Genomic DNA, 16022 nt, shown 5'->3' on the forward strand with positions numbered 1-16022 from the left:
TTGAACAGTGAAAAAAGCAATTACATTATATCAAACAATGAAATTAGCACTGGTCCAGCTGCTAAATAGATCTAATCAAAAGCAGATCTTATTAACAGTCAAGAACACCATTAGACATGAATGCATCCTATTGTTGAAGCTGGGTCCTTAGGGAGTAACCTGCACCAATTAATGGAGGGGTTGGCACAAATACTTTCAGCCAGTCTGTCCTCCTGTGAGTGTTTTAACGCTTTTAAGAAAATTACTCTATAGCCCTGCGTAAAACAACATCAAGGAGGAAAAGAAAAATCGCACACCTTACTGTTTTCCTTTCAGGGAAAAGAGGTATTTCACAAATCTGATAGTAGCCTAAACACTTTCGCAGATTAGGTGAGGGGGTGGAAGTATGAAGTAGATACACAAACTGTTTCATCAGATTTTCTGTCCTCATTTCAGAAGAGTGCTTGAGAGATCACAGCAGGGTGTCCTATGATGCTCTCTGCAGAAAGACTGAAGCTGCATTAGGGAAGTTTTTGAAGCCTGTAACATCAAATACTTTTCCTTATGTGCCCTGAGACACAACCTTCAGTTTTCAAAAGGAAAGCAGAGAGGGTTTATTTCCCAGCCAACTGTACAGTTCCCCCCCATTGCAAAATAAAACTACAAACTAACCTAAAGCACTACGAGAACATGCTCCCAAGCCACGTGAAACCTCCCACTAACAATGCAAGGACTTGTATGTCAACGGGCACAACTCCCCACACTGGAAGGAAAAACGGCATTCACTTCTGATTTTCCAACACACTGATTGATAGTAGTTACAAGCAGCTTACTTAGGCTTTCCTGAATTATGTACAGAACCCCAGCACGGCTGAGGCTGTCAGGTCCCTCTGGAGGCCCCCTGCCCCAGCCCCCTGCCCCAGCAGGGCCACCCAGAGCAGGGTGCCCAGCACCACGTCCAGGCGGCTTCTGAAGGTCTCCATGAGGAGACCCCACGGCCTCTCTGGGCAGCCTGTGCCAGTGCTCGGCCACCCGCACAGCACACAAGTGCGGCCCGGTGCTCAGAGCTGTGCCCGCTGCCTCTTGTCCTGCCGCTGGGCACCACTGCAAAGAGCAGTTAATGGTTATGTACCTGGGTTCATTTTCATTTTTGAATAGCTGGAAAGAGATACATAATTTTTCAACGTGATTATGAATGCTTTAAAGTAGGGAACAGATCCTGCTGGGTATCTTCAAATGGGATGTACGCTCACAGCCTACATAATCCCCATTGAAATACTGGTTTCTCCTTGCACAGATAAATGGTGGGTTTAGTCACCTGCTACTTCTTAGTCACCATGGTCCTGTAATTCAAGATATTGATAAGATTTCTTATGTGCTTCTCTTTTATTGGTGTGCATTGAATTTATCATGGTAGTTAGAAAAGCTTTACTCCAAAATCCTATTTTCTACCTTAAAAAATAAGACCTTTATTCATAGTCCTCATCACTGTGGTAGTAACTTTAAATCTCTGAATCAGACAGTGCAACAAATTCAGGTGAGTTTAAAGGCCTCTTGAAACAGTAGCACTAAGAAGTATGAAATACTGCACACTTCTTAAGGGAGTGTTAATTCTTAATTCCTAAAGACATGCTCAAGGGGCATCAATAAAAAGTAAAAGAAATGTACCGCCAAAAATAAAATGTATGAAAGAGTGTCACATGAGCCATACTAGTCACCTTTACTATTCCACGCGAGTGGTAACCACAAGCTTGCTTCTTCCTGACAGCCACTAGTCTAAATTTCCACGCTGGTACTGGCCACTCAGGTACTTCTAACAGGTAAGCCAAACAACTTTTGGGAAAGGAATTTTCAGATGCTCTTTTCCTGTTTTTTGAAAGCCCGGCTGAACTCCAGGATCCTCCCAGAATGCGTTCAGCTTCTGCTAAAAGGCCAGTGCAGTCACACACGTTTCAAGCAGCATTTTAAATACCAGTTAAACAATCCGCAGACAGCCATTTTTCTAGAGCAAATAATGTGAAAAGCAGGACCTATTTTGTTCTGCTTTATTGAAACCAGACGTCCCCAAATCAAAGGTATTTAAAACATTTATTAGCGTTAATCGTTGTAGGTTAAATAAAACACAAAAACTACATTTTAGGGCAAAAATATTATTAGGTATGATACAATTAATACGTAAAACAGAAATAAAAGTATTAACAGATTGCAGCATCCTATACATGAAGCGAGTGGGTCCAGCCCAATCAAAGCCCTTATATAAACAAAACAGAGGAAAAGTACTTAGCAAGTGATTTTAAACTGACAATTTATCACTGACTGTGGTTTAAATAATTAACGGTAGGATACTAAAATACATCATCACTGTACTGAAAAGGTCTGATTATAGTCAGAGTGCTCTCATTACATCTAGTCATGCTTATCATCACATGCCATGAAGGATTAGTGAGCAGACAAGGGATGATAGATAACTTTTCTAGTTATTAATGTATACCCATGTTATATTGTAGCACTTCAGATAGACCTGCTGTATCTTGAACAAAAATAATTGGACTCTTTTTATTTTCCTCTTTTTTTCTTTTTTTTTCTTTTTTTTTTCTTTTTTAGTGCAACTTCAATACTTCTGAGTCCCAATTCTTGGATAATAATGGTGTTTTGTAGATTTCTCAGTCTGCAAGGCCAACCTTTTCTATAATATGCCATTTTCATGCATAAGAATGGCAAGTCAACAATAGTACCTATGTGTATCTCCATCTTCTTGCTAATCTTCAGCCTGCAGCTTTTAGTTCCTAAAGATGAAATGACCATTAAAAAAAAATGTACTTACAGAATACAATGTGCAGTATATGAGAACCAGACATAGTGAAAACACTACATGTCAGCATAACAATATAAAACTGTACTTATATACACACACATATGCAGAGCATATATGAAAACTAGTTCCTTCATAATCTTTTTTTTTTTTTTTTTATTTTAAACTAGTTCATGACTAGCTGGAAAAGCAAGTCACCCACAACTGGACGGTCACAGCCTTGAATCATGGTGCAAACAAGACTCCACCAAGCATACTTGGCACTGCAGCTCGTGTTTCAGTCCTGCTGACAGCTCTCTTGGGAAAACCAATCTTCAACAAGTCCAGCACCAGCTGGCCAGTGAAGAACTGCAGCACTATTATTATTATTGCTATTATTATTATTGTTATTAGAGCAGATCAGCTACAGATTTAAGTGCTCCTATACAGTAATTTAGCTTTCAACCAGCCATTAACTACTAAGGAATTATGATTGCTGCTGAAACTTTTGACTCAGACTTTGTTTTTTTCTATGTCATTTTTCTGGCTGTTTAAGAACGGTGGTGGTACTTTCTGAACAATGAAGGCAACAGAAGAAAGCAGAAATCATTAATTTCACATTCGAAAATCACAATTTTTGAAACCAACCATTCCCCCGTTTGAAGAGGCAAGTTAAAGCTGCATTTCAGCTTTGACAAACAGCAGATAGACAACATCATCATTGAATGCTGGCCCCATCTTCAAAGAATATCCAAGCTACTGTACAATACAGTTGCTTTATATTTTCACCTGTGACTTCTGAGTTGTCCACTGAAGCTTACCGTAACCCAAATTTCAAGAACTTACTCAATCAAAATCCTTATTCATTTAAAACTTCCTTGACAAAAAGCAGAATAAAGTAATTTAGATTTGGCCCACCAAATGCAAAAATACCTTTAGCCTACTTTGCTAGCATTTGAATTTTAAAATCTGCCAGAGATCCATCGTAGCAATTTCCAATTCTACACTATTTAAAGATGTAACTCACCAACCTGCACTGATTCACAAACAGCTCAATGGCAGCTGTGAGAGCTGCTTGTTCAAGACAACATCTATTTCACACAGACCAGCATGAATTGCCAGTTCCAGCAGAAAATCAGACTATACAAGGTACTTGTAGAACTGTCTTACAAAGCTTTCAGACATCTCAGGTAGGATTTAATGCATTTTGAGATGTCACATTACAAAAAGAAAGATGCCATACAGATTTATGAAAAGTTAGCAAGTCAGTTATGCAGAACTGTTATACGTTGAACTAAAATTCCTAACATCTTTTAAAATGTGGGCTAAATCATATCTTGTTTTCTTGGTAACAGGTCTAGCCTTTGACCGGGTTTTACTTAGGAAGGACCAGATCTCTTGCAGCGTGTGGTCATAGATCCCATCAACTACCTGAATCTGTGTTGTCGATCAGTTTGATATTTCTTTAGCACTGCAGGCCTGGTTAACCTCCCCTGCCTTCCTGCAGCTGCCTGGGCTCCCTCAACAGCTCAGGGAAAGAGCCAAGCACCCTGGGCAGATGCACTTATACTGGGATGGGATGAGAGAGTCCCTAAAGGAGTCTGTCTCCCTCCCCACCTGTCGCTGAATTTTCATGTGAATGACGCTGGATTATCTGTAAAATACTTGCTGCAACTAAGCAGTGGCATGGATCTTTTATCAACATAGGTGACAAAACAAAGTTTACCCTAACTATCGTTTCAGGTGGTAGCTCTTGTGTCTATGTGCATTATCCAAGGACAAATTTTCAAGTACAAGTGCTTTTCAAGCACTTCAAAGGAATCCAAAATACCTGAAACATCATGCATATGTGAAAAAAAAAATGTAGTTTAGATTCTGAGATAAGATCAGGTGGGGAACATCCCACCTGACATTAATTATTTCAGCCCTCTGAAGAAAAGAAAATAATACTGTTCAGTATATCCAGCTCTGGTTCAAGCGCTAATACTTTGTGCTATTTATCAAAGCAATCTCACAACCTAGCAATAAAGTCTGTTTTTATGCATAAACACAGAAGCCCAGCTCTAGCCTGTCTGTTTACAATTTATAGCAGAAAGTTATTTTTCTCTTGATTACTTTTCATAAAGCCCCCAACAACGTGCGCTGAGTTTAACTTTCCCAGTAAACGAACAAATGAATGCTGAGAAATGCGGGTGGAACTCTGCTTTTGAAGCCTGTATTCCTTATCCTAGTCCAGATTTCAATTTGAATTGATGAAGAAGAGAGAGCCATAATTTATCATCTCAATCACACACATTCATAAAAGATAGAAGTGGAGAACACATGCAGTTTTACAATATTCCCAGTACATAGCCATCTATTGGGTTTATTTTTCTACACTATATTTTTTCAAGTGCATTAAGCTTCAAATGTATCAAGCAGTGGGTCTTCCAAACTGGATCCCTGTGTTGGTGAAGAGACTATTCCACAAATGAACAGAATTGCATTCATAAGGAAACATTCTATTTTGTTTTATTAGATTCCAGCCTTTAAGCCCAAATTATACGGTGCTTTCTTAAACCATTTTTGTACAGAACTGCCATTCTTGGAACAGCCTCAGTGAGACTTCTTGGAGTGCTGAGGTGAGACAACGAAGGAGTCCTCCTGACTCACTGGGGCAGCGTGGCACTCTTTTAGAAATAAAGAAGTGGAATCTTTTAGCAGAGACAACTTTGGTCTGGGACACAGATTTGGAGGAAACATGGTAAGTAACAGACGTTAAATCGAAATTTGTGTTCTCTACAATTTCAGTGATTAATAAAGCCTATGCCCTGGAAAAGAAATGATTTCAGGCAAAGCGCAGTGGCTGCAACTTCCATTCTTTCCAGAGCAGTGAGAACGGCATGGGGTCCAGCAGTCTCGTTCATGACGATTCCTTCTTTGACATACACAGCAACCTCATGACACAGATTTTGACTTGTAGCCTGTAAAAATTGCACTCACTCATCCTTTGGATCCATTTTACTAGTTAGCAAATTCAGTCCAGTTCTTGCTGGTATTTACCGAGAGCAGAAGATGAAGCTACAGATTTAGGAAAATACAGAAGCAGAGTCCAGCTAGCAAGATGTCAGAGAAACTGTAAGCCAAAACTCTGGTTTTGTGTGTTTTTGCACCCTATTGTTACACAGAAAACTCTAAAGACATGCCAGGTCCACTTTGCAATGTAAGAAGAGAAGTTTTTGTAGCAAATCTAGAATTTATAATATAAAAGGTTCTTTTTATTAAAAAAAATAGTCATTGGCTTAAACAGAGAATCAGAATTCTTAAGACATTGTAATTTTGAGTGGATTTTCCAAGTAGGTTTTGCAAAATCGCTTTGAAGTAAAGCTTTCCACTTCTGGTCCTTGCATTATTACTCACGGGAAGTATTGAAATTACTGCTTTCAAGATAAGGAGCCACATCACCGAGATCATGAAGTCCTTTCTCAGTGAAAAAGCAAATGGTGTTGTTTTTCAAGTAAATCGCAAAAGATCAAGTTGGGTCAGCAGCATCGCCTACCCGTCTGTGAAGTCTGCTTTCCGAGTTTGATTGCTCCATTGTTACCATTTTCATGAGGATCTAAGGGTGGAATTTGCCGACCTGAAATACATGAGGAGACACAGCATATTCAATTTTCCCAATGTAGTAACAACACATGCAGACAATTGGATGATTTAGTTTCCATAAGAATTACATCTGTAAAGTTTCACCAGAAAAGAACCATCTTCTTTGTACCTTGAATCTTTTCCCCTTGCATTCTGCTTATGAAAGAAGAATGTTTTAACATCTAAAAAAGACATATGAAATATGGCTATCAAAGAAAGCCCTAAGTACACTGAAATTGTTACATGTGTATTTCAAAGTTATCTTACTTAGAAATTCACAATTAAGATGCAGAAAATTCTTGGCTTTCTCCTAATTCCACTTAAACATGAATGGTTCTAGTTTAACAAGATCTTGACACTCCTAAATCTGCATGTCATTTAGTCCTTGTACACTAGAGTTTTACAAAGAACTGTAATTAAATACATACTGCCTCTACTTGGAAAAAAGAAACAAATCGGTTCTTATTGAATCCCTCTGTCCTTCGAGGGGTACCTATGTCTCCAGGGATGACAGCTTTTATTAATTAACAACACTCATCCCCAGCTCTCCTGACTTCTTAATAGTCTTAAGGGGTGATTATTTTAATCATCTGCAAGAAGTTCAGCCATCACAGAAGATCTAGAGATCTCCCCCAGGGCATAAAGCACTGATCCACGTCTCTACCCTGTGTACTGCTGCATCTTTGGTCTAACTGGCTTATCCACTTATGGACAACGTACCATAATATGCTCAATAATCAGAACTATAAGAGGAAAAACAAGATCTTCCCAAGTCCAACCTTGGTCTCTGTCTTTGGTCAGGCCTGGCTTTTCCATTACACCTACTGTGTCATCTCTCTTTCAGTATCTCAGAGGTTACAGTCATGATAACTTACTTTCTCATTACCCTGTGGACTTGCTGGAAATTTTTTTCTGAAGCTGAATCTAGTTTCTGTGAATTACTCCTGTTTTTACTCTTACCTGTGTTAAATAACAAGAGTCAAAATATTTAACTGTTGTTATATGACACTTTGAGAACATAAAGGTTCGGTGAACAGCTGATCATAATACAGGTGGGTCTTAAGAGTTCAAATTTCCCCATCCTTTGCTGTATTTATTCGCAGCTCTCTCTTCCCAAACGTTCCATGAATTATTTATATACTTTGAAGCCTGAGTCCTGCAAATTACCTGAGGGTGGTGGAAATGAATTAAAACCGTTCAGGTAAAATCCAATCCCAATGAAATCAAACAGCAATATTTCATTGGTCAAACTTGTCCCTAAATTACCTTTGGTCAAATCCATCAAAATTTCATCTATCTTGTTCAATCATTTCTGAACAGGTGTATTATACAGCAAAAGTGAGACTTTTGAAGCAGACAATCTTATGTATTTCTACAACTGAATGAGAGGACAAAAATTCATCATATTACTAAGGTAAAAATACTGTATCTGGTCCAACATAGTAGGAAACAAGTATCTTGAGGGCTTAAGCACGTATAAGCACTGTCATTACAACTCTGCACTCTACTTTAGGTCAGTAAAATATCAACTTTACACCCTGCATGCAAGCAAGAAATCTAGCCATAATCTAAGTGCCCTTCTGAGGTAAAATAAAAAGCAGAATAGGTGGTCAGGGATATTAGGATGTAATCAGTTCTATCAGCTTTGTTTGGAGACTGTCTCCACTAATTCGTAAAAGCTTTAGAAATTGTGAAGAACATATTATCTGTATGAGGCTTTCCGAGAAGATAATGTTGTCATTTTAGAGACATACCTACCATTTCCAGGTAAAATAAAAACCTGCCCATTTGTCCCAGAGCACAATGTAGCTAAAAACAGTTGGAATCTATGGACACGGTTTCCATAAGATACCATTAAGCAAACAATCCCTAAACATTTGTTTCTTCTTACAGTAAGTTGGGAAGAGGAAAGCTCTTACAGGCAAACTAGCTTAACTTTTATTTTAGAAGTCCACATTAAACACTTATTATCTCTATCTGTTTCTCATCCAGTATTTCATAGTTCTTATAAGTTTAAAATATTTTCTATAGCACTTTGATGGTATGCAAACAAGAAGGCAAGCTTATCTTTGGAGCAAAAACATTGTAAGCTTCAAGGTCAGCAAACACTTTGGCCAGTTCAGGGCAGGACACCATACACATAGTTAAGAATCACCTTGGTTTGTTTCATTTCTCATAACGATTTTTTAAAAAAAGCAGATAACAGATACCAAGCATAAAGAGAAAAATCTCTAGGCATAATATTTGCTGATTAATTATTCTGGGCTTTGACCTTAAGTACTGTTTGTCATTAACCACTCATGTTTTCTGTTGTTTGGATATCCCCCCTTGAATTCAACACAAGGAAATAAAGTTTTAAACAGCTTAAAAGTTTACAAGGTTTTCTTTTGTTTGTTTTGTTTGTTTGTTTTGTATTGTTTTTAGTAGGTGAGTTTGCTCTCACTCATTATTCCTCCTATTACAAGATTTGTTCACCCATCAAGTTAAATCATTTTAATTTTAGTAACAAAACTTATCCCTGCCCAGGGAACTTTTACCATCCGATGAGGAGCTGACAGGAGTAACTTCTGCTGGAGCATGAAACTCAGTCTAATAACTAACTGGGAACCGGCTCCACAGCAAACGGTATGGTGATTCTTCACTGAGAGTCGTGGGAAATGGCATTAATTTTAGAGAGCGTGCTTTCATTACAGAAAGCAATGGATCTAGGTAATAGGAAAATAACCAGCCAGAAACCTGTGTGGCTGATCGTCTCCCCCTGGGCCTCCTTAACAGCCAGTCTCACAACCGCATTGTAACAGGGAAAGGTTTAAGTTGCAAAAAAACATGAAGGATTAGCAGAGAAATGCTGAGCCTTCATCTGCATTTGGTGCTTCTGAAACAGCTCAACTGCTATTGCTACCTAAAAGGATTGTCATCATCTCATGTTGTAATTCAGCTATTGATAAACATAGCGTTAATATTGCTGACACCAAAACAGTCCAGCTGGCACTGAGTCAAGATCAATAGAGGTTATAAACTGAATTAATTTTTTAAAAGTATATACTCATTTAAAAGTATTTTTCACTGGCATACATAACTTCTGTTCCAGAGGAAAAAAAAAAATGCCCATATACCTTTTATAACCTACAGCACTGTTAATTTTCTGCAGTTGACACCAGATAGGAGCAGTAGTGCCCCGACATTTGGCCCAACAATTCTCTGCTCAAGAAATAAATAGATTAAGACAGTTCCTCCTCAGACTGAATATTGCTCTGTTAAGATTGAACTAGCTCAAAAGTTCTATGGGATATGGAACTCTTCTATTGCTTAACTTAACAAACTAGACCATAAAAAGAATACCTTTTCCACATTTTACAGAGCAGGATACAGCCAGCCAGCTTACCATTTGACAAAAGAATACCAAGCACATGCTTTAGGATTCCAGATGAAATAGCTGATTAGAGAAAAATAGATGTGCATACCTTTATCTAAGAACTGGTAAAAGGGGAAACTTACAGATTTATTATTAAATCATTCTGCTAGAGGCAATATAATGCTCCATATGGTTCCCATCACTGACACTTACATGGAGTCAAGTCTATTGACTGTGACTTAAAATTAGATTTTGCACCTGCATTAATTATGTAATTACATATTTTGATTTAATTTCGCTAATGTTTAGAGCATGTTTCATAGATTATTTTATGTAATGAAATTGTTTGTAAACATTCACCTCTATGCAGAGGCCTTGAGGTCCTCCATGATCTCATTCCAATAAGCACATAATCACGTATAAAATAATAAGCATCACAACAGACTGCTCAATGTAGAATTACAGAAGTATCAAGGTTCTGAAGTGAACTTTCCAGGTTAACAGGTGGGAAGCACTAAATCAGCTGTATCTCCCCCTTTCTGGCATGTCTGAGTTGGGCTGAGGCAGTCCAGAATGAAGGTCAGGGTCTTCTCCAACGCCCGGCTGAGTTCCAACTCCTGCTTTTGGATCGGAGATTTGTAATGCAAAGAGATTAATTGGCACTCTGGGAATTGTGGTTCTGAGAGTGCCAGAGGCAAAGGAAGGGAGGGAGGGACAAGAGGTAAACTAAATAAGAAGGGAGAAAAAAGAAAACTGGAGGAGGAAGCAAAAGAGGCAACAGGGACTGGGTGACAGCTCTGCAAGAAGATCTTGAAGAAAGGCAGATGGGGATTGCTCTGCTGCAGCTGGAAGCATGACGCATCACCACAGTAATAAAATCTGCTCTCTTTGTTCCTTTTTGAATGTGATCCTCCAGTTGTAAGCGCTGAACAGATAGTCAATTAGTGTGTGTAGGAGAAAGGAAAATGGATGTGATGCGATCAACCTTAGCTGGCACATCCAAGTGATGGAATTCAAGCCCAAAAGAAGCACAGTCCTGTTATCTAACAAAACTACAATTCTGCTAAGGGTAAGAGGCAATGCACTGTGGTGCTGCACACTGTGGCTCTGTGCATTTCTCCCACCTGTTCTCTTTCTGAAAATGGTGTACAACACTGGGGGGTTGGGGAGAGGAGGCTGGAGGAAGGGGGCATTTTTGTTAGGGTGGGACGTGAAATCCATCTCACTTGGCTCCAGAGCAGCAGCCTAACGGCTGCCCCAGCTTTCTGGCAATGTGCTTGCTGTGGCTCACCTGAGAAAAGCTGGGCTGCCTCAAGTACAATGGTTAGACAGTGGCCAAAATCTCCTCCTAAAATTGCTAGCTGTATCACAGCAAGGTGAACCCCTGCAAAGTACTGCTTTCTATAAACCATATTAGCAAAGCCAGCCATCCGTGAATGCACGGCAGAATGCAGCAGGCACATCTTACCCAACAGTTTTGGCATTTGCATACGTGACCCTTTGTGCACTTGTGGGACTTATGGCAGTCACACTTCTTATCTCCCCAAAATCCTTTCATCCTTTGAAACCAGTTTCACTGGTATGGTAGATTATCCACGTGTCTCTTATGCGGGTTATAAAGTTTGTCCCAGTAGTCGGTCTCTATTTTCCTCTTCTCCCCCATACTTGCAGTGAAGCAGAATTTTCCCAATTTATGGAGCTGATGGCTGCTTACTTCACGCAGTAAATTTTCATGCAAGGTAGCACACGTTTACAATAAAGGACATTGCATAATTGAACATAGTTAGGTTGCAATTATTTTAATGCTACTAATAGCATATCTAATAGCATCTCCAACTGAGTTTTTTTTTTTTTAAGCAAAAGGATAGAATTGTGACATTCAAGTTCTTGTTAGGGCAAGTGGCAATACTGTTTATGTAATCAAAATCATCAGAAAAAAAAAAAAAGACATATCTTATATGCATCAAAGTAAATAACAGGAAGCCTAATGCCTTTAATTAATAAGAGCTCCAATCTTGAGTTGAGGTCCTGCTGTAATTAATTTGGGTCTGTTTTGGTTTACTGACTTGTTTATGTTGAAAAGCTTGCCTATGGTTGGAGAGAATTCCAGGCCCTTACAAATTTAACTTTAAGAGTAGTCCAAAGGCCAGTAAATTTCGCCTCACTAATTAAAATTTTGAAAGCAAGAGGAGAAATAATCCTATAACACGGGGAGAGTAAACTGTAAAGAATAGAATCTCAAACATTTATAAGTTAGAGTAATTTTCTTCCATCTTTTACAGTATTGTGAATGCCTCCCACAAAAATTCAGTTATGAGCTTGGGTTATAGCAAATCACATGCCAAAAGTGGCATGTGAATTGCACTGTAGCGTAGAAGTACTTGATTTGCTTAAAATGTCTTTCATAGACCTCTCCACAGTGGTTCGCAGATCTCTGCATATCAGCAGATAACAGGATGAAAGCCACACAAAGCCCACCTACAACTCCATTCATGCAAGTAAGGCCATTTTATACATTCCTCTGCAGTTTGTTGAGTGTACAAGTGGTTAAGTTGTAAACTCCAGAGGGTCTTTTTCATTGTTGTTGTTTTTTAATCTCCCAGTATTTCTAGGAAACAAGTATTTGGGTTACATTAAATATTCAATATACGAGCTGCTGGCAAGGCATCAGAAAATCAATGGCTTCATATGTGTATAACTGAGCGTTTACCACATGAAAGGTTGTATCCAGAGACAGAAACTCTCTGCTCTAATTAGCAAGCCTACTCTAGGAAGAACTTTCTTCTATGGATTGTAAAACATAAGCCCGTCTCATGCTCTTAGTACTAGCCTCAGTAAGACTGAGTGTGATAACAGCTCTTTACAAGCCTTCTGCAGAGAAACCCCGATAATCCTATTCCTCATTTCACAGAAGGTGCTGAAATACTCCAGCCTTGGTTCCTTTGGTAGCGCAGGCCCCTATGTTTGCCAGACTTGAAGAAATAATGTACATCCAGAGTTTATTTGTTGCTTAAGCACATGGTTGTTTCCTATTTCATTTGGCTAGGTATTCTTCAGCAGCTTGCTTGTCCCACTGCCTGTTTACCTTTGGACCTGCGGAGGCAAAGGGCTGTTAACCTGGGAGGTACATCTCAGCTCTGTCGTTCGCAGAGGTGGCTTTTATGTAATCTTCTCTCTCGTTTCTGGGGCACCTCCGTGCTCAGATAACAGGCAGTATACACACACACTGAAGACAAACAGCTGGGTGTGTACCAGATTTGAATAATGTAACTAAGGCTTGTTTTACTTGTTAAATGAGCGGGCGTTTGAAAATTACAAGGGTGTGATTGCTTGGGGAAGCAGTACACTTGGGGAAGCTCGTTTAGTCATTTAAAACCTGATGGGTAAGCTGCCTTCACAGGCACAATCAGTGGTCAGTGTACTACAGTGTACCCATAAACAAGAAGGGACATACAGACATGGTGTGACCCAACACACATCCACAACTTTTACCACTATTTTTAATACATTCCTGGCATTTTTGCCGTTGCTGAAGTCTATACAAGTGGCGAGTTCCCAGCATCTCCTAGGGCTGTGATCCTTCTAAGGCTGGGAATCAAAACTTAATTAACATTCACTTGCATAGACACTTATCTTTTAAACAAAAATAAAAAACCCTTACAAACATAAACAACACAACTAGTAGAACACATTAAATATATATATAATTACATGATCTTTATATACAATCTTTTTTTATATATAAAAGAAATTTGAAACCCTTTTGATGCCAAAAACCTTTCAAGAAAGTCATCTGGAAAAATTTAATCCAAGCAGGGAATATATGACTGTACTAATGACATTCTTTTCTTGTTTACAGAGAAATAAGCAGCCATGTGATGTTTCACAATCACAGCAAGCCTTCAGTCAGGCGCTGCTAAATGTAATCAGGCTAAGTTGAGTGGCTTGCCGTCTGAAATCACAGAGGTACAACAGACAGCCAGGAGCTGCATTTGATTATGCAGCTCAGTGAAAACTCTCCAGCACAGAGGACACTGACTTTGCTGACTCTTTTGCTCAGTCTGCATCCCCAACTTTATTGGGCTAAGTATACTGCCTGCAGAGTCCCTGTCCCACAACATTTGCCCCATTGTCAAAAATGAAAAGTTTTTGCAGATTCTAGTCTTTCACACCTTGCATTTTCTTGGGAAGAATTAAGGATAACATATTTGCTTTAAGGCTCTGCAACTTAGACATACCTCAAAGCAGCCAAATCCTCAAATCCTGAGACTTATCAAAAATAAAAAGATCTTTTAAAAATAATGTAGCACAGTAACTTTATAAATGAAGTGATCTGTCTATAACCTCCATAATTTTGTCAAGATTTATCTGGTTGTCAGCAAAACAACCCAGTTTCCCTCTTATTTTCCACCTTCTCTATCTCATTACATGGAGTAATTTTTTCCCATTATACTATTTCACTCCAGTCACAATATTTTCCCTGAAAAAGAGACAGCTGTTATCCACTTTAGAAAGCTGAAATGGTTATGTTCAAACATCCTTGGAAATATAAAGTGTAAGCAATCAGAAAGTAACTTTTTAGATAAATTAAAGTGTAGTCTACCCTTTCTGTTTGCTGCATCTATTTTGGGAAGGTTTTTAATGGAGAAATTCTCCACACGTGTTGGAGTCTCCTCTTAAATCCAGACTGCAAAACAGACAATACATTAAGAAAGCATACCTACAAGAGCCACTCTGCACAATAGCTGCTGCCTCTGCTATGCGGCTGGGGAGCTGCACCATGCCCTTCTACAGAAGCACAGTGAGAAGGGCACAATCTCTCAGGCAGCATGAAAGCAAACCCAAAGCAGCAGCAAGGCTTACAGGACACCGCGTGAATAAAACTGTCAACAGAGTTGGAGCCCCACAGAGGGGCTTCATGCACAGAAAAGGCAGAAATGCTGCCATGCAACTCGTTCCAAAGACAGACTATTTTTGAAGTTGCAGCCTGCTCACTGGAGCCCTAAATACAACGACTGAAGTGGTGTTAAGGCATCAGAAAGTTATCCCTTTGGTCAGTCAATCATATTAATTCATCCTCCTGCTAGCTAAGCATTTTTCACTTGGTTTTCACTGTATTTCTGTGAACACATACTACCAAATCTCTCCTTTCTCTCCTCTGAGTACTTGATAAAGTCACGAGTACATCCACTGAGACCTAATATTTCTATATATAGAAATAATTGCCTGTGGTATTAAGTGCACTTGCCTGCTTATCTAGTTCATACTAAATTCAATTTAGCTGATTTTCCTCATCTAATATACCCATTATTAGGGGCAGTTCATGCTGCCAGCTGCAGCGCTGCCTATCAAAAATGGAAACTAATTATCTAATTACGTGGCAAGGATGAGTTCCTCCGCTAGAACATTCACAACCGTCAGAGACAGGCAAGGAAGTAAACTATCACAAGGAAGAACCGGTTCCTCCAGACAGCCATGTTACACATTCGCCCTTTTTTAAAGGACGTAACAGAAAGGTAGATGTATTCTAAGAATATCAGTTCTCATTGACAATTTCAAATATAACCCATGCAAGCTAAGCAGTACTTGAACAGGCCTATCTCAGGCAAAACACAATAGATAATACAAGCTGATTATGAATACGTGAAGGGAAATAAAATGAAGACCTTAGAGAAACAAAGGTGAGGTTGAGCTGGACATGCTGTCTCCTAGGCCTCTGCACCCCAAAAAACAGGGTTCGGGGAGAGGAGGAACCACCAGTGACAGAAGAGGATCAAGTCATGGAGCTTTTAAGAAATCTCAACCCCTACAGGCCTGAGGGTGCAGAGAGAAGGAAAGCCAACGTCACTGCAAAGCTGATTTTTATGATCTCTATCATATTTGAAAGGTTTGGGACATTGAGGGAGGTCCCCTATGACTGAAGAAAGGCAAATGTTACATCTGTCTTCCAAAAGGGCAAGAATAATAAGCCTGGGAACTAGAGGGTGGTCAGCCTTACTCTGCTTCCTGGAAAAAACTTGGAACAAATCCTCTCAGAAGCTGCTTCTGAGCACGTGAAGGTAAAGAAGGTGAACAGGACCAGTCAGCATGGGCTTAACAAGGGTAAACCATACCTGACCAGCCTTATTGCCCTAAATGATAATATTGCTGGATCTGCGATGAGGGGAGAGAACTGGATGTAATCTTACCTTGACTTCAGCAAGGTTTTCAACATTTTCTCCTACAGCACCCTGATATACACAAGTCGGGCTTTTATAGTCTAGATAGGTAGAC

The 16022-nt window shown here is 39.3% G+C and overlaps 1 protein-coding gene across 2 annotated transcripts in view; it reads right to left on the bottom strand.

The window, feature by feature from the left end:
- Positions 1-2048: 2048 nt before the first annotated feature.
- RAB31 (RAB31, member RAS oncogene family) overlaps positions 2049-16022 on the bottom strand; it is a 63711-nt gene continuing 49737 nt past the window's right edge. For both annotated transcript variants that reach the window (XM_048077111.2, XM_048077112.2), the window contains exon 7: positions 2049-6389. In XM_048077111.2, coding sequence (XP_047933068.1) covers positions 6292-6389 — 98 coding nt within the window. In that variant the 3' untranslated portion in view covers positions 2049-6291. The remainder of the gene's footprint in view (positions 6390-16022) is intronic.

The sequence above is a fragment of the Anser cygnoides genome, chromosome 2 (assembly GCF_040182565.1).
Source record: "Anser cygnoides isolate HZ-2024a breed goose chromosome 2, Taihu_goose_T2T_genome, whole genome shotgun sequence".
NCBI classification, from domain to species: Eukaryota; Metazoa; Chordata; class Aves; order Anseriformes; family Anatidae; genus Anser; species Anser cygnoides.